This window comes from Budorcas taxicolor, chromosome 23, assembly GCF_023091745.1.
Source record: "Budorcas taxicolor isolate Tak-1 chromosome 23, Takin1.1, whole genome shotgun sequence".
NCBI lineage: Eukaryota > Metazoa > Chordata > Mammalia > Artiodactyla > Bovidae > Budorcas > Budorcas taxicolor.
The window spans coordinates 33,381,363-33,403,589 of NC_068932.1; the positions used below are offsets into that span (position 1 = coordinate 33,381,363).

The following is a 22,227-nucleotide window of genomic DNA, read 5'->3' on the forward strand; positions in this document are numbered from 1 at the left end:
GGAGCAGAAGGATGGTGTGAGGGAGGCGGCAGTTGGAATGGTGACTGGCAACGCCTGTCCTCTGTCACCTCCACCTCGTACCCCAACACTGAGCCCTTGCTCCAGCAGTGGGGACAGGCCCTGCTGAGCTGTGCACTCCTGCCCCTGGCTCGCTTTCCAGCCCTGCAGCCTCACATGGCCACAATGTAGTTCTCTCCAGCTGCCTTTGGGAGCAATGCAAATCCTTCCCTGGTGTGTAGTGACATCTGGTCTACCACCAGGGCTTGGAAGAACATCCAAGGAGAAAGAGATGGCTAGGGTATGAGTTCCAATCTTACCTACCAGGTGAAAGGTTGTTCTGCTATTGGCTCATTCTAAGCCAAGGTTCTAGCCCCAAAGGTCAGGTCTAGCCCCAGCTCTTTGCTCTACTGCTTCCCAGTCCTTTGAGAACATATTGCTGTTGTTCTTGCTCTTCAGTCGCCCAGGTGAGTCTGACTTTGCGACACCATGGAGCAGCACACCAGGCCTCCTGTCCCTCACCATCTCCTGGAGTTTGCCCAAGTTCACGTTCACTGCACCAGTGATGCTGTCCAGCCATCTCATCCTCTGACCCCCTCTTCTCCTTCTGCCCTTGATCTTTCCCCGCATCAGGGTCTTCTCAGTGAGTTGGCTCTTCCCATCAGATGACCAAAATACTGGAGCTTCAGCTTCAGCATCAGTCCTTCCAGTGAATATTCAGGGTTGATCTCCCTTAAGATTGGCTGGTTTGATCTCCTTGCTATCTAAAGGACTCTCAGGAGTCTTCTCCAGCAGCATAGTTCAAAAACATCAATTCTTTGGCATCTGCCTTCTGAGAAAATGTCCTAATAGTTAATTCCTGGAGACTATCAACACAGACTTTTAGTCTCTGCTTTTTTGTTTTGTTTTCTACAAGGTTTAGAATTGTAAAAGATAGAGGAAGAGCCTGTGTTGAAATAATCACTAGATTAAAGATAGCACAGAAGAGATCAGACCACAATGCCCTCCACCCTCAAGAAGATTATGCTGTAAGTCACAGGATCCCTCTCTCTGCGCCCCCCTCCCCCCTACCACTTTCCCCCCAACCATCCTTAACCTAGAAGACACCATATTATGCTCACTGGTGACTGGGTTAGGGGGTGAGATGTTAACATTGCTAGTAATTTGCTTCTAACTCAGTTTAGTTCAGTTCAGTTCAGTTGCTCAGTCGTGTCTCTTTGTGGCCCAGTGGACTGCAGCATGCCAGGCTTCCCTGTCCATCACCAACTCCCGGAGCTTGCTCAAATTCATGTCTATTGAGTCAGTGATGCCATTCAACCATCTCATCCTCTGTCACCCCCTTCTCCTCCTGCCTTCAATCTTTCCCAGCATCAGGATCTTTTCCAATGACTCAGTTCTTCACATTAGGTGGCCAAAATATTGGCGTTTCAGCTTCAGGATCAGTCCTTCCAACTGGGGAAGGCCAAAGTCCTGAGGCATGGATCCATTGTGAAAGTCTGATTAGAGATGGACCAGCAGTTGGATCTCAGTGAATCTACTGCAAAACGTCTACCTTTCCATGTGCCAGAAGTAGCCATTCCTAGCCCTCGCAGAGGAGCTGGGGCAGCTGTGACCACTCAGCCATGGTGAGACTGGGAATACACATGATGGAAGAAGCAGGCAGTAGCTTGTGTGCCTTTCGATCTGGGTGGAGATGTTTGCTGAGATGTGTTTGTCACAGTGAACTGGCTGAGGCTCCAGCTGACTTTTGTCCCTACCCTGGATGTCCCTGGAGCCTAGCCACCTTTTTTGTGTCTGCCGGGTCTGAGCTAGTCTGGGTAGGACCTGCAAAAACTTTCCAAAGACAGGGGCCCAGTCTCTTCACCAGACTGAGTGCCCTGCCTCTCTCAGGATTAGGTGGCTCTTCTACTTTCTTCATTATCAAGCTTGCATGTGGTGGGTCCCTCATCCTCACACAATGGCTCTGGCATAAGACTGGCTCCATTCTACTCTGGCTCCGGCATTTACTGGCTGAGTTACTATCGGTAACTTAACGTCTACAATGGACATAATTATAGTACTCCAATTATCGAAGATTATGCACAATAAAAGAGACAAAAGGCACATAAAACATTTACACAGTCCTTGGCAGCTGTCAGGTCTTAATAAATGTGAACTGAGATCATAGTTCTTCCTTCCTTCTCCCCCATTCTCCTTGTTTTGCACCAGTGATCTTCCTCTTTGGATTTACAAGTCCCAGGAATAAGATTTCTTATCCTTTCCCTGTCCCTCTGTAGAAACAGAATGGATTATTGGGATGAAAGTAGGCAGATGCTGCCTTATTCACAGTCACCATGTCCTGCCATCACCCAGGTGAGTTACAGGATCCAGGTGTATGGCACAAACAACTGGCGATTCTTGTGGCCTTTCTGGTTTGGTCCAGGCTGGTGTTGTGACTGCCAGTAACCACATTTCCACCACAGCCTCTTTTCTGCAGGTGGATCCAGTGATTCACGAAATAAGTGGGCCTGCTTCGGTCTACTTCGGTCCACATCAGTCCAGGGTGCACAGCTGGGAGGCAGCTGCTTCAGACTTAGAGCCTGTGGGATCTGAAGGGCCCCCAGCTTGGGAAGGTCCTGGTTTCTTTTTGTTTAGTTTCCATTTGAGCTCCATCTCCGGTTCCATCTCCTGGGAAGGGCACGTCTGCCACCTGCTGGCCATGAGCAGTGCAGCATTCAGCTGTCCCTCAGGCTCCAGTTTTCAGTTAAAATGTGGGGCTCTGGCCTGGCATAAGTCCTGCAGGTCTGGATGAAGGCCGGTAGAGAGGGACAGGCCCTGGCCTCCAGACAGCTTCATGGAGGGATGAAGAGACAGACAAAGGACTGGATCAAGGCTGAGCTGACTGGCTGTGACGAGGATAAGATTGAAGAAGGGGGTGACATTTGTTCCAGGGTCCCCTTATTCCTCTTCTCTGGCACCTACCTGGCACCCAAGCCTGGAGGTATCAACGTCAGACACTCCCCAGGGCCAGAAACACCCTGAGCCCTGAACCTGTCATTCCTCTGCCGACCTGCCCTCACCTCTCCAAAACAGGCACACTCCAGGCAGCAAATGACCTCTGTCTCTGCATCCTTTCTCCTCCCCAACTTTTTATTTTATAGTTTGTCAGACCTCTAGAAAGTGGAAAGAATAATACAGTAAATATTGTTCACCCAGACAGATGCAACACTGATCACTTGTCATAGTCACTTTCTGCCCTGATTTTATGTACATACATTTGCTTAGGCTGGTTGGTTGGTTAGTTGGTTGGTTTGCTGAATCCTTGACAACTAAATTGCAGCCATCCCACTCCCTGCTTCAGGACCTTCTTAGAACAAAGACATTTTCCTATAAAACCACACTTCCATTATCACACTCAAGAAATTCAACATTGACACAATACTGTCTACCCTAAATCTATATTCAAATTTCCCGATAGTTCCAATGATATCCTTCAGGGCTTTTTAAAAAAGAAATTTAGGATCTAATCAAGGATCCTTCACTGCATTTAGTTGTCAGGTCTCTCTAGTCTCATTTAATAAGGAACAATCTTCCCATCTTTTTCATCTTTTATGACATGGACAGGCTCGCAGAGTTGAGGCTAGCTGTTTTGCAGAAATCCCATGGTTTGTGTCTGTCATGTTCTTCACGAGATTCAGGATAAGCATCTTTGTCTAGACTATTGTGCCCTTCATACACCATGTCAGAATGCATTCTTTCTTCTTATCATTTTACCCCAAAATGACTAAAGGGGCTACAGTGAAACAGAAAACTAAAGCTTCTGCTGGAGGTGGAGGAAGCAAATATACAAAACTGCCTAGACTGGGTACCAGGAAAATGCATCATACTGACAAGCAGCTTCCTGGCCACTGAGAACCAAAGGGAAGCCTGTCAGAAGACGGAACTCCTGTTTTCTAAGTCAGAGGTCAGCAAACCTTGCCTGTAAAGTTCCAGACAGGAAATATTTGGGACTATACTGTCTCTGTCACAACTGTCTTATCATTATAGCATGGAAAGAGTTAAAGTCAGTATATAAGCAGGTGGGAGGGGCCATTTCCAATAAAACTTAATTGGCAGAAACAGTCTGGCTTCAGCTTCAGGGCTTTTTTTTTTTTTTTTTTTAATTTTAGCTGATCTCTGATTTAACTGAAAGAAAACATTCCACCTATTAAATAAATAAAACTTTCTCTTTTTTTCTGGTGTACTGCGTTTTAAAAACAATGGGGACAACTGAGGATAAGATGGTTGGATGGCATCACTGACTCAACAGACATGAGTTTGAGCAAGCTCTGGGAGCTGGTGATGGACAGGGAAGCCTAGCATGTTGCAGTCCATGGGGTTGCAAGGAGACATGACTGAGCAACTGAACTGACTGACTGCATTTTAAAAGCAAAGCAAACACTATTCCTACCATTATCGATTTTTTCAGCAAAACTATGTTGAGGCATGCCATATGCCAAACACTGCTGGGTAATGGCTAAATACATCAGTGGGGAAACTGAAAGAGCCTTGATTTTCTAGAGCATCAGAGTTTGGTGTGAGCAACAGATAACATGCAAATAAACACATATAAAATTATAAGCTTTAATGGGGCCCATGGAGGAAATGAATGGGTGCAGAGACAAAACTATTGGGGTGTGCCGTACTGATGGGGGAGGTGGGAAAGATGCAGAGAAGATGGCATTAAAGCTGACGTGGCGGCAAGGGAGGAATGGTGGGGCAAGCTATCTGGGAGGAAGGAGCAAGCGCAAAAGCCCCAAGGAGGTAAGAGCTCGGCTGGTGCCATTTTGAAGCCAGGTCTGGTTGGAGCATCAGGAGAGAAACAACATTTGGAGAAAAGGGTCTGGGATGAGGTTCATAGGTCACGGCAGGTGTTTCTATTTTGTTCCAAGAACAGTGAGAAGCAACTGGAGAGTTTAAGCGTCTGTCCATCTCCAACCTTAAAGAGCTGATGTGTGAGTCGCTCAGCTGTGTCCAACTCTTTACAACCCCGTGGACTGTAGCGCACCAGGCTCCTCTGTCCTTGGGATTTCCCAGCCAGGAATACTGGAATGGGTTGCCATTCCCTTCACCAGGGGATCTTTCCAACCCAGGGACTAACTCTAGGCCTGCTGCATTGCAGGCAGATTCTCTACCCTCTGAGCCTCCAGAGAAGTCCAAGGCAATCACCTAGACATGGGCGTGAATGTGGATCCTCTCACAGCTGTGTGACCTCTGAAACTCAATTTCCTCATCTGTGAACAGGCTAATAAAAGCCTCTTTGTAGGGTTGTTGTAAGAGTTAAATGCAGCAATGTATGGTCAGGCAGAGGAGACACACAATACCTGGTGATCGGTGTAACTAAGAAGATGGTCAGTACCTAGGCAGCCAGGTTTCCCCATGAGAACAGGTAAGCGAAAGCACTCTGCATCCATCCTGGGGAGAAGAGTGATGTTTCGGATGCTCAACAAGCATAGGAAGAGTGGGGAACACGGTCAAATAGGCCCTACAACTCTCTCCAATCCACACCCCCACACCCCGGCCATCGGAAAGTACCTAGTGCTGCTATGCCCTGGCTATGACCCCCAAACAGCCCCTTTCGGCTCACAGGAGCTCAGGAAAGAGCTCAACCAGCTCAGAGAACTCAACCTTGCTCTCTGTGTCATTTTCTCTTTCAGTTCTCCCTGCTGTCTTTTCTTACAGACCCGGACCCAGGTGAGTGTGCAGACTGCCCTGGGGCTGCCCACCCCACAGGCTGGTTCTGGGATGGAGAAGAGGGGTCTGAGTGTGGGTGTGCCCCCAGGGTTCCAATGTTTTGGAAGTGGCTTGGACCCCTTTGAGGATTTCCCCTAAGAAATATACTCCTGGGTGTAGATAGCCACACAGTGCTTCACACAATTTTCAGTTGACTGATGTTCAGTCCCAGGACTCCAAGAGAAAAACTGCAGAAGTAGTTAAACCCCTTCATTTCACAGAGAAGGAAACAGGCTCAGAGAGGGGAAGCAACCTGCCCCAGGTCACACAGCCTCCTAATGGCTGAGATGAGACACTTTGCCTTGGCAAAGGGAGGATGTCTTGAGCAATGGCTCCAGGCAGGCCAGCCCTGTGTTACCTTACTCTCTCCACTCCATCAGTGGGAGGCCGGCACCTCTCTGTGGAGATGGTGGTGTCATGTAGGCAGGCTCCAGGCTGGCCCATCCTTGCTGATGGCCTCCCGCCAGCAGCCCCACTGGGATGCTCCTCCACCGGCTTTGTTTCCTCAGTGTGCTTTCACACAAGCTCTTCTCTCACAGACACACCTGCCACCTCTCACCTTCTCGCCATCCTGTCTCCTCTGTCTGGTACCCTGGGCTGAGCAGAGCTGCTCCTTCCTGACATCAGGTCTCCTCTGGGTCTCTGTCTCCAGGTCTGAGTCTCTTTTTTGCTGCTCTGAGACCCAAGGGAGTTAACTCCACTCACTACTTCACTGTGGGGGAGAACGCATCCCCCACTGGTAGTGCCCATGTTGGTCACCCGCAGAGGACACGAGCCAGGCACAAGACTACAGTCATGTCTCAGCTTTGGATCAAGGGTCTCTTCAGAGCAAAGATGGCACAGGGTCAAATTCAGCTTGACAGTCAATATTCTCTGGCAGCAAAGCCCCACATGGGCAGACAGACTTGTGTCGGCTCAAGGCAAGCGACCTTATCCCACCCCAGGTGCTTAGGGAATGTTTGTGAAATTGGTAAGAAATATACATGAGTGTGGCATGCGGGGTGGGGTTGGAAAGGATTGGGGTCTTTGTTCAAAACACAAGAGAGTGTTGAATTCAACAACATGTAATTCCTTGGAAGGATCATATTTCAGGGAGGGCTCTCTTGGATGGCCAGATCAGCAGTGTCCACACGTGGAATCCAGGAAAGGTCCAAAGTCCAGAGATGGGACGAGCTGCCCCCACCCTAGCCTTCTGCACAAAACTGCTCAGGCACCACTGAATGGGCTGCTGTAGTCTGGGTGCCCAAGAGACAGAGCTGCAGAACTGTGTGGTCACACAGAGGAAGAAACAGGACATTTAAGACTCAAGGGACCTCACTCTCCATGTATTTGAAAAGCAGCCCCACCCTTAGTCCATGAGGTAGCCTTTGTGGGAATTAAGAGGGGTATTTACCTCAACACACTTTACTGCCACCTGCCAGAAAGTTGCCAAAGACATCTGCAATGACTCTAAGTTCATGATGCTCTGGATTGTGCAGTGAACGGCGTAAGGAACATGGACTATATGCAGTGGTTCTGCCGAACAGACGTCACAGAAAAGGGACTGGATACGTTCTCTTCCTCCACGAAGCTCTCAGTTTTAATTAAACAGATTGGAAACTATAGTGTCAGATTTGATCTGCGAATAGTAGATCATCAGAGTTCTCAAAAAAAAATCTCAATGGGCTTTGGGGCTCTTGGAAAATAGCGCGTTCTCCGTCCCTGGTGGTATTCAAGCACAGGCTGAAAAACCACTTAATGGACATGAATTTGAGCAAACTCCAGGAGACAGGAGAGGACAGGAAAGCCTGGCGTGCTGCAGTCCACGGGGTCTCAAAGAGTCAGCCACGACTTAGCGACGAAACAATAGAAACAGGGAGTGGAAAGAGTGGAATTTAACATGCTGAGTTTCTGGGCTTTATAAGAACTCTCCCAATGGCTTCTGAGAGTTCAGTGAGTAGAAGAAGGGACCTTGGAGCAGGCCACCCACAGGTTCCCGAGTCCCTCTCAAGGTGTTCGGTCAGCCTGTGGCTGTGGAATGGGGTGAGATGTCGTGACTGGGTCTGTCTGCAAAGAACAGGTTAGGTTCTAAAGACTCCTCTGTTTGTGTCTGATTTAATTTCATCTGAGGGTTATACTTTGATGGAATTTTGTCAGATTCCCCGCTGTCTTTAGACAATGGTGGGGCCAGAGATACACTGTGCTCATGTCCACGGGCAAGCTGCTGCTGTGGTTGATCCTGCTGGAGTCAGTGCGTGGTGAGGGCCTGGCTGGCACAGACAGGGCCAGGACACAGTCCCCAACGGGTGGCAGAGGAGGTGGCCATCAAACAACACAGACTCTGCCCATCTCCCCAAAGCAGGTGACACGACAGCCCACAAGCCTATGGAAATGCCTCTTCAAAGGCGGCTAGACTGGGCCCAGCAACACAGGCTGAGCGCATCCATCAGCTGTCCTGCCGCCTGCCAGCAAGGGTCTCTGCTGGGCTTGCCCTGTCAGCCGGATTGGAAGCGTCAAATGCAGGCCGACAGGGCTGGGGTTTGGGGGCGGCCCTCGGAGGAACGGTTTGTGCCACAGTGATGGATGGTGCCAACAGGGACGGCGTTCCAGGGATTTCTACTCCGTTCCACACATCTGGCGAGCTCTTTAACCCAAACAGCTGCAGAGCCCCATCCCAGGAACTCTGGAGTTTTTCTGTAGGGACCACGATAATCCCAGTCCAGGGACCTGGAGCATGTGCCAAAGGAGATTCCCAACGCATGTTACTTCCTAGAAGCTAAAACCCGTTGACTTTCAGGAAACACAAACCCACAAGAGGCTCCCGGGCTCATAAAAAGCAAACTAGACTTGGAGTCAGGTAGACCGGGGTTCTGATATCATCTCCTTCTGCCCTAACTTTTCCTTTTCTGTAAAATAGAAATAAGAAGACCTATGCCATAGGGTTTTGTTTTGTTTTGTTAAGGTTAAACAGATTGTGTGAAATCACATTTATTTAGTATAGTCAGCAATACATAGAAAATAGTGAGTGTATATTAACCTCTTTTTTGGATTATTGGAGTTAAGATACTCTTAACATTCTTCCTGATAAATTCCAAAAGCAGACTCTGATAATTAGACAAATCCACAAGAGTTTCTTTTTATACCTGATGTGAAATGCTTCTGACAGCTGCCCCATTCTTCCTCCAAAGCTTTCTCCTTTTCTGTAGACTAGAGAAAGTTTCTGATAATCTGAATTTGAACCTGGAGTGATTTTTCAAAATCTACCAATGGAACCAAATTTCATGCCGGGCTGCATGCAATCCCTCTCTCCCCAGGTGAGCCCTTGGACAAATTTCTATACTCCTGTCAAGCTCATCGGGCACTGTCTTCACCAAATATCTGTGACCCAAATCACACAGTTTCTCTCCTGAATTCTGTTTACTCTAAACCAGACAGACACCATCTTTGCTGGCAGAGCCGTGTGCCCACTGTGTGTTGGTTGATCAGAAGGAAGGGAGGCTTGGCCACCAAGGGAAAGCTTGATCTATCAAATACACATGTCAGGGGCTAATAGGGCTCTGTGTTGGGCACTGTGTTGTGAAAAAGAGGAACGGACATGGCTCTTACTCTTAAGAAGCCGACTATGTAGTTGGAGGAAACAAATCAGATAGACCACGTTAAATACGAAATACAAGAGCTATGCCCTCTGAGATTGAGCCATGCAACCTAAAATTCTGCAACCCGCTGAGCCATTGAGGAGTTCTAGTATCTAAAAGTTGTATCCTACCAGCAATTGAATATTAATCAAGCTATGTGGGTCTGTTTGTTATTACTACATGATATAGTCGGCCCTTGAACAATCTGAGGGTCAGGGATGCTGACCCCAGTGTAGTAAAAAATCTACTTTGTATGCCCCCCACCCCCAGCTTAACTTCCCTGGTGGCTCAGCAGTAAAGAATCTTCCTGCAATACTGGAGACGTGGGCTTGATCCCTGGGTCATAAAGACGCCCTGGAGAAGGAAATGGCAACCCACTCCAGTATTCTTGCTTGGGAAATCCCATGGACAGAGGAGCCTGGCTGCTGCAGTCCCTGGGGTCGCAAAGAATCGGATACGAGTGAGCACACACACAAACACACGCACACACTGCCTTGCTTAGCAGGGCTATAATTCAACATCTACGTGTTTCATTCCCTCCTTAGCTTCACTGAGGGGTGAGCAGGCCTTGTAAATAGAGCTGGATTCAAGTCAAAACCCTCCAACAGACATTTCATCCATCCCTCGTCATCTGGAAAAATCACACCATTCCATCTATCTATAAAAACCTCCCCTCATTTCCAAATATCCGCAATGGTCTAACCAAGATCAGCCAGTCTGCCCCTCAACTTGTGGGAGTGATGGGAGAAATTACAGGAGCAATTCGAAGGCGCTTATCTATAAACACCTGCTGGAAAAACAAAAATCAATTCTCCGAAGAAAAAAGAAAGAAAGAAAGAAATGGGGCCATCGTCTCATTACCAAACCCATTGTCTCTGCAAAATGTCAGTTTGAAATCTTTCATGTCAAATTCAGAAAAACATTTTTTTCCCTTCACTCTCTCCCTCTCTTTCTCTACTTTATCAAGCTAGCTGGAAAGAAACTTGATTTGCTCCAGGAAGACAATGGCCTTATCTTCAACCTAGATCCCCATGCCTGGGAAGGTGGCCTCCTCTGGGAGCATTTTCATAGTGGGGAAAAGCGGCTCGAGCGAAATAATGAGGAAGCAAAGGGAGTCTGGACTTGACACTGTGATAAATGAGGTGAAACTTTGGCAAGGAACCAGAGTTGGCGTATTCAAAAAGGAAATAAAAAGATAGTCCCGTTTTAATGGGAAATATAAAACAGCCATTGTGCAGAAGTCGATTTTTCAAAGGCCAGAGAGATAAAGACTATCAGGGAATGACTGAGAGACCAGTAAGATAATGTGATTGATAATCAGGCTTGGGTAAAACGGCATCCTCCGAGCCATCAGCTGGCTCTGTGGGAGTGCCTTTTCAAGTCAGCTATCTGCATTTGCCCCTACGTCATTATCATATGCATCTCCGGAGGGCTTTCTTGCAGCTTCAGCTTGCCGACTTGCCGCACTCCTGCCAGCTGGCGAGAGCAAAGTCAACCCTACTTCTCTTAAATCCCAAACTTCTCTCTGTCAGCAGCAGAGCTACCAACATCTTCCAAAGCCCCAGACAACAAAGAGCTTGGGCCCAGCCTTACACACACCTGCTTTCCCCAGTGGACTGGTCTAGTGTGAGATTTACCACCACGGCCAAGCCCATACACTGCGCTTTCTCTCAGTGGGCAAGATCTGTGAACCTTCTCAAGGTTGTTCTTGCGTGATTCCTAATTAATAGGCTGGATGTGCAGTGGGAATGACTGGACTCCTTTGACAGGGTAAGTGTGAATTCTGAGGCAGTGTGAGAGGCCTGCTGAAGACGTTGAGAGTGCACACTTTAGAGGTAATGCGGAGATAAGCTGCCTTAGTTCATAAGCTACCATCTAATAGCGTGTGACCTTGGACAACTTACTGACCTCTTTTAGACTCGGATTTCTAAGTTTAAAGCAGAGATAATAATACACTTCCTAGATTTTCAGGAGGATGAAACGGGATGGTTCATGTAAAATGGTTAGTGCAGAGCCTTGTACATAGTAAAGACTCAGTAAATATTAACGGTTATGATGACTATAGAAATAACTTGGGAGCAGTTTGTTGCTGTGACCGAAAGGGAGGTGGCAAATTTCTTTGACTTGATTGAGCTAAAGTGACTGGTAAAGTCCCACTGAGGAATTTCATTTATAGAACCACCCAACAAGGCACCCCAGTGCCCCTGGATCTGACCCTGGGCAGATCTTGTATAGCAACTTGGAGGATTCCTGGACCCCAATCATCTTCCTGTTACAGGTGAGGAAACTGAGGCACCGAGAACACAGTTAGCTTGTGTCCCAGGTCATGGTTAACAAAGAACCAGAACTTGACATCTGCCCATTTCCAGTCACATGCTCTTGACCTCGCCAAATGCCAGTACTGGATCACTGGGTCATAACAACCCCCTCAAATGAAAATTCACAATGCTTGACCCCTTCTATACACCCTATCAGTGTCAGGAGCTGAAAAGACACAGGAAGCCTCTTTTAGGATCTAGAAATCTTTGGAAAAATGGAGATTTCAGTGAAATAAAATGGTGGCTTCTTTAAGTCTAACAATTAGGGTTTCTTCTGTCCTGTTCCCATGTCTGTAGATTGGATTCCTGACCAGTATGAGTACAGCCAAGAGTATTATAACCAGGAAGAGAATGCCAGCAGTACCCCTGCCTATTCTGACAACCCTGACTGGTACTATGAAGAGGATGGTGGGTACCAAAGCTGTTTGGGGGCCCTCCTGAAAGGAGAGCAGCCCACCTAGCAGAGAGTTTACATATGACCACATGCAAGGGCTCGCCCCCTCCTCTCTGAATGGCATCATAAAATAGGTTTTGAAAAAAGTTATTTAGAGTGGCTTTTTTTTTTTCAGTTAGAATCATATACTGTGAAAACTGGGGAGGTTGTTAGAGACCATCTCTTCCACCCTCAAATGACAGGGGAAGCAAGTGAGGCCAAGAGAGGAGCTGACTTGGCCAAGATTACACAGCAAGTTAGTGCATCGTCATTCAGGTCTCCTGACCCTGTGGGTTACAGTCATGTTCAAAGTCATTCCCAGAGTTTTCATGACATGCGGGCCCTAATTATGCAGAAGAATTTCATTTAGCATCAGGCATCAGACTGTAGCTAATGCGCAGCTGGCACTGGGACTGCCCTTTCAGCTGCGCTGTTTTCCTTTCTCTTTTCACTCTTTGGAAGCTTTGCACAGTTGTTGGGTTGTATGTGTGTGCATGTGTGTATTCACACATGTGCTTCGGCCACCTTTGTTTTTGTTTCTGTAGCTTCTCAACCCACGCAAAGGGAGAGAAAGGAAAATGAGAAGCTGGGCCTGAACACAGGCACGTGACTAAACCAGGAGAAGGAATGGAAAGCACTTAGCAGCCGGAATAAAAGCTGTATAACTGCGAAGTGGCCTGGAAGGCAGGGCCAAGATCCGGGGCATCAGGGGAACATCAGAAGGGACCATCAAAACAAGAGCCAGGCCCAGGGATCCTAGTTCCTGAACCAAAGAACAATGTGTGTGAACAGAAGGATAAAGAATTCCCCAAGGGAAGATCCATTCAGACAACCATGAAAAGCCAAAGGCACAGATGAAATATGACAAAATCTAACTGAACAAGTAGTTGAAGAAAGATGAAGGCCACTGGGTCATTTCCTCCTCGCCGTCAATTCTTCTGTCCCCCTCTTGCCTTTGGTCTTCTTTCCTGATGTTCAGAAGGCTGGTGTTTCATTAGGGGTGGGTTTTCGTTCCCCACTCCTGACCTCCACCCCTGGGCACTGGGAGTAGGGGAGGTCTTCAGGCTTGTGAAATGCCTTCAGCATCAGAGACAGACCCCGTGGCACTCCCAGCGAGACTGGGAGGAGAGAGACAGTGATGACGGGAAAGGGGAGTTACTCCAGGAGAAAGGCCCCATCCAAAGCCAGGCCGAGGGAGCCAGGCATGGTTCCTTCTCGCCTCTCCTCTTCCTAACCCGAAACCCTCCCTCTGCCCTTGTGATGGCAGCGTTCCTGGCTCCTTAAGGGCAAAGCGTGTTTCCCCCTTTCCCTGATCACTGGCTCTGTAGTTCCTCTCTTATTTGGGGGCAGGAGGCAGAAATCCCATGAGCAAAGGGGGGCATCTCGCCTGCTTTTCATTGCAAACCTTGTCTTCTGCCCGTGTGCTTTAGACCCATGCCTGTCCAACCCCTGTACACATGGTGGGGACTGCCTCATCAGTGGGGCCACCTTCACGTGCCGCTGTCGGGACCCTTTCTCTGGAAACAGATGTCAGAATGGTGAGTGTACCTTCAACAGATCCACTCTTTCCTCCAAGTTGAATATCAGGTACTTTTTCCTGCAATTCTAAGGGGGTAATGAAGGCTCTTAGAAATCCCATGGAATGGCTGAAAACCACACATATTACATTATGCATAAAGGATTCCTCAGCCTGGTCGAGGCAACATCTCCCTGAGTCCTCATCGCCACGTGTTAGATCGGACTAACACGTCCATCCCACAGATGAGAACCCTGAGGAGATAAGAACTGGATCCTGACCAGGGCTTATTAGTACTGTTGTTTAGAGTGTTCAGACCAACTTCAACAGCAAAGTGTTCTCAAATAGGGCAGCAGAAAGGTGCTCAGGGCGCACAAGGCCCAATCCTGTTAGAGAAAGGGGGACCAGAGTGCACAGGGGACTTGCACACGGCCACACATCTAGTTGGGAGAAGAGCAGGAATTAGAGATCTGGGGCCTGATTCCAGCTGGAGGCTCTCTCTTCCTGCCATCCTCACTCATGAAGACTCTGATAAAAGCTGTGTCTGCCTTTAGTGACCTCTTGTGGGCATAGCATGAGGTGATAAAGTATTGGGAATGGAATTCTTATGGGCCAGTTATACCCTTAGAGAGAACCTGGATTCTGTCCTATCTAGTGACCATATAACTGAGGGGGGCGGGGAGAGACAGTGAGGGTTTTGAGGTTGACTTCTTTTCTCTGTGCCCTTTTCAATTATTCCTACCATTAAAAAAAAATTCATTTATTTATTTGGTTGTGCTGGGTCTTAGTTGGGGCATGTGAGATCTTTCGTTGCGGCATTCAAACTCTTAGTTGTAGCATGTCGGATCTAGTTCCCCACCCAGGAATTGAACCCAGGGCCCCTGTACTGGAAGCATGGAATCTTAGCCCCTAGGCCACCAGGGAAGTCCATCCTATCATTTTCAACGCTACAAAGTCTAAATAAATGCTTCAGGATGGTTTGGGATATCAGGCACAAGCACAGCATCTGAGTTTATCCCTCCACTTCTTGGAAGAGTGGCCAAATTATAAATGGAACATAAAATCAGCTATAAAGTGGAGAAACTCAAATTGCAGATCCATTTGGAATTTTTGAAGTTTTAACATTATCAAAGTGCTTATAAAGATAGAATAATAAAGGCTATGAGCACTAGGAACTCATAAGGAACTGGGAAGCAATCATCAATGACCCAAGGATAAGGGAAATTTTCTGGGGGGTGTGGGGGGGTGTGAGGGATGAGGCGGGGTAGCATGGTGTTTCAGAACCATGGACAAGGGCACATGCTCTACCAGTCACCATCACTACCACCCCCAGGACCACCTCCTAAATATTGTACTGTGCAGGTACCTCTCAATGTAAAATGTGCCCCAAATAACATCCTGTACTTTGGCGAAACTTCTCTATTGATCTCCCACAGTGCAAAACAAGTGCAAAAACAACCCATGTGGCCGGGGAGACTGTCTCATTACTCAGAGTCCTCCTTACCACCGCTGTGCCTGCAAACACCCTTACAGGGGTTCAGACTGCTCCAGAGGTGAGTACTGGAAGCCTCTTCTATGCTAAGCTCTCTCTCCCCTGACTTATGCCTGGGATGTCAGTATCCTACTGTGTGAAGTCCAGATACCAACCCAAAGTTTTGGTGGCATTCAATATTTTTAACTTTGATTAAATCTTTTAACTAAGATTTAATCTTTTAACTAAGATTTTTTAATATTCATTATCCCTGGAGAGTCCAGTGGGAATTGACCAGTCTGTGTGCTTTCCCATAAAAAAAAATCATCTTGAAACTCACTTCTAGGAAGTAAGCCCCAGTCTATTCCTAGAATGGGTCATGTATATTTTTTCACTGCTGTGAGTCGGGCATTGTCCCAGGAGATTTACATTCTCTCTCACATTCTCCCAAAAACACTACAAGAAAGTTTAACAGATGAAGAAATTGAAGTTCAGAGAGGTTAGCTCACTTGCTCATGGTTACACAGCTATCAAGGGGCAGAGCTAAGTTTCAATCTAGCTCAGACTGGCCCAAAATTCCTGCTCAGTCCATGCATCTTGCTGTTCCTTACTGAACCCATCTACTTATATACTCATTTTTGCTGGCCTCCGTCATACTGTTTCACCCATGTCTGTTTACATTCTTAAGGTGTGTGTGTATGTTTACTAGCAAGTCAGTGGGTCTCTCTTTCCCCTTTGGTGACCCATCTTCTGTGAAAGGCTGGACACCAGAAAAGTGCCTCCAACATCTCCTCATCAGCTCAGATGTAGCTGCAACTCCTCCTAAAGGGCCTTCCTGGACCCACTCCCTGTGTTTACAGTGGTTCCTGTGTGCAGGCCAAATCCCTGCCAAAACGGTGGCACCTGCTCCCGGCAGAGGCGGAGGTCCAAGTTCACCTGCGCCTGTCCTGACCAGTTCAAGGGGAAGCTCTGTGAAATAGGTATGGGTCTCTACCACCACTTCTCCAGAATCTCAGAGCCACACAGGAGGCCTCTGGAATCCTTTATCTGTTGGGGACTTGGCAGAACAGGATTCAAGTCAAGATTCCCAAGCGCTGCTATTGCCTCAGCCTTCCAACCAAAGGGCGTAAGGGTGTGTCCTGCTCCGTGTAAAGGGTGTAATAAACAGGGATATATGTAGGCAAGTCAAATACATCCGGGCATCCTTGGTCCTCAATGCACCTCAGTGTACCAGTTCTTGTTTGAGCCAAAATTAAAGAATTCGGTTGCCAACCCCCACCCTCATGAGATTCTGTGTTTTTAAGCTGGGGTGAAGGTGGAACATTCTCAAGCCACCTTCTTTCTGGGACCAGTGGTGAAATCTCAGGGTGATCAGTATTTAGGCCAGTCCTCTCATGCTTGACAAGTCCTTTCTGGGCGCGGCACGCCAGTTCATCTCAGTTCTCACATTCTTGCCTGCTCTCTCCGAGGTCCTGATGACTGCTACGTTGATGACGGCTACTCTTACCGAGGGAAAGTGAGTAAGACAGTCAACCAGCACTCGTGCCTTTACTGGAACTCCCACCTCCTCTTGCAGGAGAAGTACAACGTGTTTATGGAGGACGCTGAGGCCCATGGGATCGGGGAGCACAATTTCTGCAGGTAAAGCTCACCTTCCTCTCAGCTCAGCCTTGGCTACTTGTCAGGGTGAGGATTTGTTTGTCCCTTCCCCTTGCTCCTTCGCTGGTGGCTCAGATGGTAAAGCGTCTGCCTACAATGCGGGAGACCCGGGTTCAATCCCTGGGTTGGGAAGATCTCCTGCAGAAGGAAATGGCAACCCACTCCAGTATTCTTGCCTGGAAAATCCCATGGACGGAGGAGCCTGGTGGGCTACAGTCCACGGGGTCACTAAGAGTCGGACACGACTGAGCGACTTCACTCACTCACTCACTCCCCTTGCTCCTAGTTTTCCTGAGTCAGCTTAGAGATTTTGAAATGGAACACTGAAACTCATCAGCTTACTATCAATAGGAAGATTTTCCAACTCAGTATAGGTTAGGTTATGCTTCTGTTAACAAACAACCCCAAACCCCAGTGGCTTGAAAACATCAGTGTTTATTTCTCATGCACACTGCACGTGTCATGTCGGTTGGGTAACTCCAACAAAGTTACTCAAATATCCAGGGAGGGCAAGGAGAGCCTGGAACATGGAGGATGAGATTCTTACTACCTCAGCCTAGAAGTGACACATCATTTCAGCACATGTACTTCATTGACCAGAAATAGTCACATGGTCCCACATAAACTTCAAGGGAGAAATGGAACATCAAAGGAGAAAATTTGGTGAGCCTTACAGTCTCTGCCACAAGGATGCGCAGGCTTTCCCAGATAAGAATAGTGTTATTTCCATCCCTGGTGATGACTAGTTACCTTCTTCCCCATCGGCTGCCTCCAGACCATTCTGTTGCTTTCTTCTCTCTCTGCTCATTGTCTGACCAAGGCCAAGGACATTCTATACGGTCTCCATATAGAAACACGGATTTTGTGTATGGCTTTCAACTGGTTCCATTAAGCAGAGGCGTTTCCCTTGCACAACACACAAGCTCCCTTCCACTTTCGTTGACCTTGAGCTGTTCCTTCCATGGGATTGTCTGCAGGGTAGCCTCTCTCAGAGAATTCTCAAGCTCAAAATTTGGAACTTTGGGCAAAGGAGCCCTTCTCTCACCCTGTTTCTGTAGTTACTTCATGTTCCTAACAAAGAAGGATCTTCAATAGGGATCTCATTTATTTTCCTGCAAAACAATTTGTGTCTTGTGGATCTGGCATGAAGTTTGTGAACTACTCTTTGGTTATTGAGATTCCCCTCCAGAAGTTAAGACTTGGTCCCAGAGCTATAACCATGCTTATATGCCAAGCTTTGCTAACCTGTTGGAGGAATGGAATGGAAGTTAGCTCTGGGCATCGGGGAACGGGGGGCAGAGGGTGCAAGAACTTGATATTCTTTTACCCTAATGTCCTTTAATGAAGTCCAGTGGGTTCACCAAGCCTCAATCCCGGCTTACTTTGTTGTTTGTTTTTTTCAGAAACCCAGATGGAGACAAAAAGCCCTGGTGTTTCTTTAAAGTAAACAATGCGAAGGTGAAGTGGGAGTACTGTGATGTCCCTGCCTGCTCTGCCCCAGGTAAGACTGTGGCTATCTGGAGATCTGGTAGTGGGGAGGTGGTAGATACACAGATATTCCCGGAACTCTCTCTTTCTCCCACCCTTACCCTCCCTCCACACCTGCTTCACCATTTGCCATCCTTGTGGCAACCCAGCTCCACGACCCTCTGCTCTCAGGCCGAGCAGACCTGGGCAGCTTTGCAGACTCAGGCCTCCTGGCTCCCTGTCAGTGCATTCAGCAAATACTGGTCACTTGCGTGCTGTATGCCAGGCGCTGTGCCAGGCCTTCAGTGCACAGTGGGGATCAAACATTGGCTGGGCCTCCACAGCCTCTCAGGATGCAACACGGACTGAGTTCCGGCTTCACAGTCTTTCTAAAAGTCTGCCTTGGTCCACTTCTCTGCCCACATCTGAAGCTATGCACCCTCCTGCCCTGATCAGTGGGATTGCTTCCCTGAACAGTTTCATTTTTGTGCCTTGGCTCTATCCCATGTTTGCTCTTGTCCATATCTAACCATTCTTTGAGAATCACCCCCAGTAATCACTCCTCCTGGCTCAAATGGTAAAGAATCCACCTGCATTGCAGGAGATCTGGGTTCAGTCCCTTGGTCAGGAAGATCCCCTGGAGAAGGGAGTGGGTATCCACTCTAAAATTCTTGCCTGGAGAATTCCAGGGACCGAGGATCTTGGTTGGCTATAGTCTGTGGGGTCACAAAGAGTCAGACATGACTGAGCAACTGTCACTTTCAATCACTCCTCCAGAAAGTCCTACCAAGTGGTCTACCAAGTGATCTACCAAATGAAGCGTTACCTTTCACTCCTTACAAACCTCATTAAATAGATCGGGCACCACCCATACATCTCTTGTTGCTCTTTCGTTTGATTGACAATTATCTGTGCAAATGTCTCATCTACCCACCTCTGTCATCTGGGTATCTTCCCCTAGGCACCAAAAAAGCCTTCAAAAACCTATGTGTACATTAACATAGCTAAATACATACCTGGAGGTCAGTGAAGAATCTGCCTGCAATGCATGAGACCTGTGTTTGATCCCTGGGTCTGGAAGATCCCCTGGAGGAGGAAATGGCAACCCACTCCAGTATTCTTACCTGGAAAATCCCATGGACAGAGGAACTTGGTGGGCTACAGTCCATAGAGTTGGACACAGCAACTAGACTACCAGAGATGGATTTCTATATTGATACTCATTTGCACATGTTTTATTGAAATACTCGTGCTATACAGTGTTAATGTAAGTTACAGGTATACACTAGAAGGATTCACAATTTTTAAATGTTGAACTATATTTATAGTTATTATAAAATATGGACTGTATTCTCCCTGTTGTACAACAAAATAAACCCCCTGTAGTTTATTTTATACCTAATAGCTTGTACCTTTTAATCCCTTACCCCTGTCTTTCCTCTCCTCTCTCTGTCTCCCCACCGCCAAGCACTAGTTTATATTCTATATTCGAGTCTGCTTCTTTTTGTTATAGTCTCTAATTCGTTGTATTTTTTAGATTCCATATATAAATCATACACACTGTTATGTATTTGTATGCACATCAAAATAAGAAGGAAAGCGCAATATCTTCATCATTAATTCTATAGGCTTGCTTTGTATTAATCAATGTGCTCAACAATTTTTTAAGGGTATGTATACCCTTAAAGCATGTAGGTTTTTTGTTTTATTTTTTTCTCACTGTACCGAGTGAACTTGTGGGCTCTTCCATCCTCGACCAGGGATTGAATCTGGGCCTTTAGCAGTGAGAGCATGGAGTCTTAACCACTGGACCATCAGGGAATTCTGCCAACAAATGTTAATTGCACATGTGCCCATCCTGTATGCACCAGTACAGTCTCTTAGCCCTGGACACTAGCTCAGCTTCTAAGGCAGAGTCATACCTCTGATAAGGTCCTTCTGAGAACCTAGAGGGAGGGTGGAAGTGTGATTTATTTCTCTTGTGTTTCACAGACGTTGCCAACCCAGAGGGAAGACCCATGGAGCCCTTGACCAAGTTTCCTGAGTTTGGGTCCTGCGGGAAGACTGAGATAGCAGAGAAGAAGGTCAAGAGGATCTTTGGAGGCTTTAAGAGCACGGCGGGCAAGCACCCGTGGCAGGCATCCCTGCAGACCTCACTACGACTGACCGTCTCCATGCCTCAGGGCCATTACTGCGGGGGGGCGCTGATCCACCCATGCTGGGTGCTGACTGCAGCCCACTGCACTGAGTAAGCGCCTGCTGGGAGCAGAGGCCAGGGAGGCCAGAATCCCCAGGGGATGCTGGCCTCTTCCCATCTGATCAGCATCTTGACAGCTCTGGCAGGACTAGGGGGTCTGATCTAGCTCCAAGGGCAACAGCATGTCTCCTTAAAACCAGACAACAGAAGAAAGCTCCTGTGTGTAGAATGCTTACCACGTGCATTACATGTGTTATGACAGTCAAGCCTCAAAACTGCTGAATGACCAGCAGGAGAGCTCTGTGAGCAAGACCATGATTACATGGTCTTGAGGATGCCACCAAGTGAGAAGTCAGGTCATCTGTCAAAGGTCACACAACTCACGGGTGTGGCTCCAGCCTCTCAAATTCCAGGACGAGTTCCTGATCATCACACTTTCCCCTTACAGGATAAAAACCAAATATCTAAAAGTGGTACTTGGAGACCAGGACCTGACGAAGACGGAATTCCATGAGCAGAGCTTTGGGGTGCAGAAGATTTTCAAGTACAGCCACTATGTTGAAATAGACGACATTCCCTACAACGATATTGGCAAGTCTCTTCTCTTCTATCGTGGCTTTCCCGTCTCTCTTGTCCTGGGTGGATTTCTCTTCTGACAGAAAGTTGAGGCTTGGTTCTGGAAGGTGCTCTAAGCAGGTCTTTCATAAGCCCTGTTAAGTAGAGCATTTCTTCCAGGGCGTTTTAGTTCTGAAAAGTCTCTGTTAATGTTGCAGATAAATGTGCACAAACTTTTAAACTGAGGGGAAGGAACATCCGACACGAAGAACGGTGTGCTGTGCAGAGCTGTCTTGAGTCCCTACTCCCCCACTCCCTAACCAGTTTCACCCTTCTAAGTCTCAATTCCCTCTTCTGTGAAACAGGGACACTGATGTCTAGCGTTCACTGCCTGTGTGCTAAGTGACATGATGTACGTGGGTCCCATGTACATCTGGCACCTGGTAGGCAATGATGTACTTAAGCTTCTTGCTCCTTAGTTCTGTATCTTATTTCTTCATTCACACACTTCTCACTCTCCCCCCTCAACACTGTGCACGCGTGCTAAGTTGCTTCATTCATGTCCAACTCTGCGACCCTTTGGACAGCAGGCAACTAGGCTCTTCTGTCCTCAACATCTTTCCCCCCCACTTAAAGCCTGTTTTTCCAAAACGGTATTCAAAATGATTTCAAACTCAGTTATTATTTCTTAGTATTACTCTCAGCCTGAAGTGTTATGACTCCTCCCCAGGTGAAGGTTAAAAGCATGAAATGATAACAGAAGAATTTGGGGTATTGGGAGTGGGGTTTTCCTGCAACCACCTTCCAATCAAGCTGAAGCTGATGCTTCTTTGACAGAGAGGGTTTCGTCACCCATTTCCCCTGTCTCTACCTAGCCTTGCTCAAGCTAAAGCCAGTGGATGGTCATTGTGCCCTGGAATCCAAATATGTGAAAACTGTCTGTTTGCCCGATGGTCCCTTTCCCTCTGGGACTGAGTGCCATATCTCCGGCTGGGGTGTCACAGAAACAGGTGAGTCTGGCCATGCATTCTCCTGACACTCAGGTTACTTGCATCCACCAGACAAGAAAAGGTCACATTCAGCCCTCTTCGACTAGAAATCAGAGTTATATTCAAAATGACTTATCAAAAGAAAGAGACTGCCCCAGCTTTCTGTGTGTGTGGTCAGTCATGTTCGACTCTTTTCAACCACATGGACGGTAGCCTGCCAGGCTTCTCTGTCTGTGGGACTTTCCAGGCAAGAACACAGT

At 47.6% G+C, this 22,227-nt stretch overlaps 1 protein-coding gene across 1 annotated transcript in view; it reads left to right on the forward strand.

The window, feature by feature from the left end:
* Window positions 1–22,227, forward strand: part of HABP2 (hyaluronan binding protein 2) — a 34,185-nt gene that overhangs the window by 8,556 nt on the left and 3,402 nt on the right. Inside the window, exons 2-11 of the mRNA XM_052661106.1 lie at window positions 5,673–5,709; window positions 11,978–12,088; window positions 13,544–13,651; window positions 15,066–15,182; window positions 15,961–16,080; window positions 16,570–16,741; window positions 18,163–18,260; window positions 20,219–20,474; window positions 20,872–21,014; window positions 21,854–21,988. Of these exons, the coding sequence (XP_052517066.1) occupies window positions 5,673–5,709; window positions 11,978–12,088; window positions 13,544–13,651; window positions 15,066–15,182; window positions 15,961–16,080; window positions 16,570–16,741; window positions 18,163–18,260; window positions 20,219–20,474; window positions 20,872–21,014; window positions 21,854–21,988 (1,297 nt within the window). The remainder of the gene's footprint in view (window positions 1–5,672; window positions 5,710–11,977; window positions 12,089–13,543; window positions 13,652–15,065; window positions 15,183–15,960; window positions 16,081–16,569; window positions 16,742–18,162; window positions 18,261–20,218; window positions 20,475–20,871; window positions 21,015–21,853; window positions 21,989–22,227) is intronic.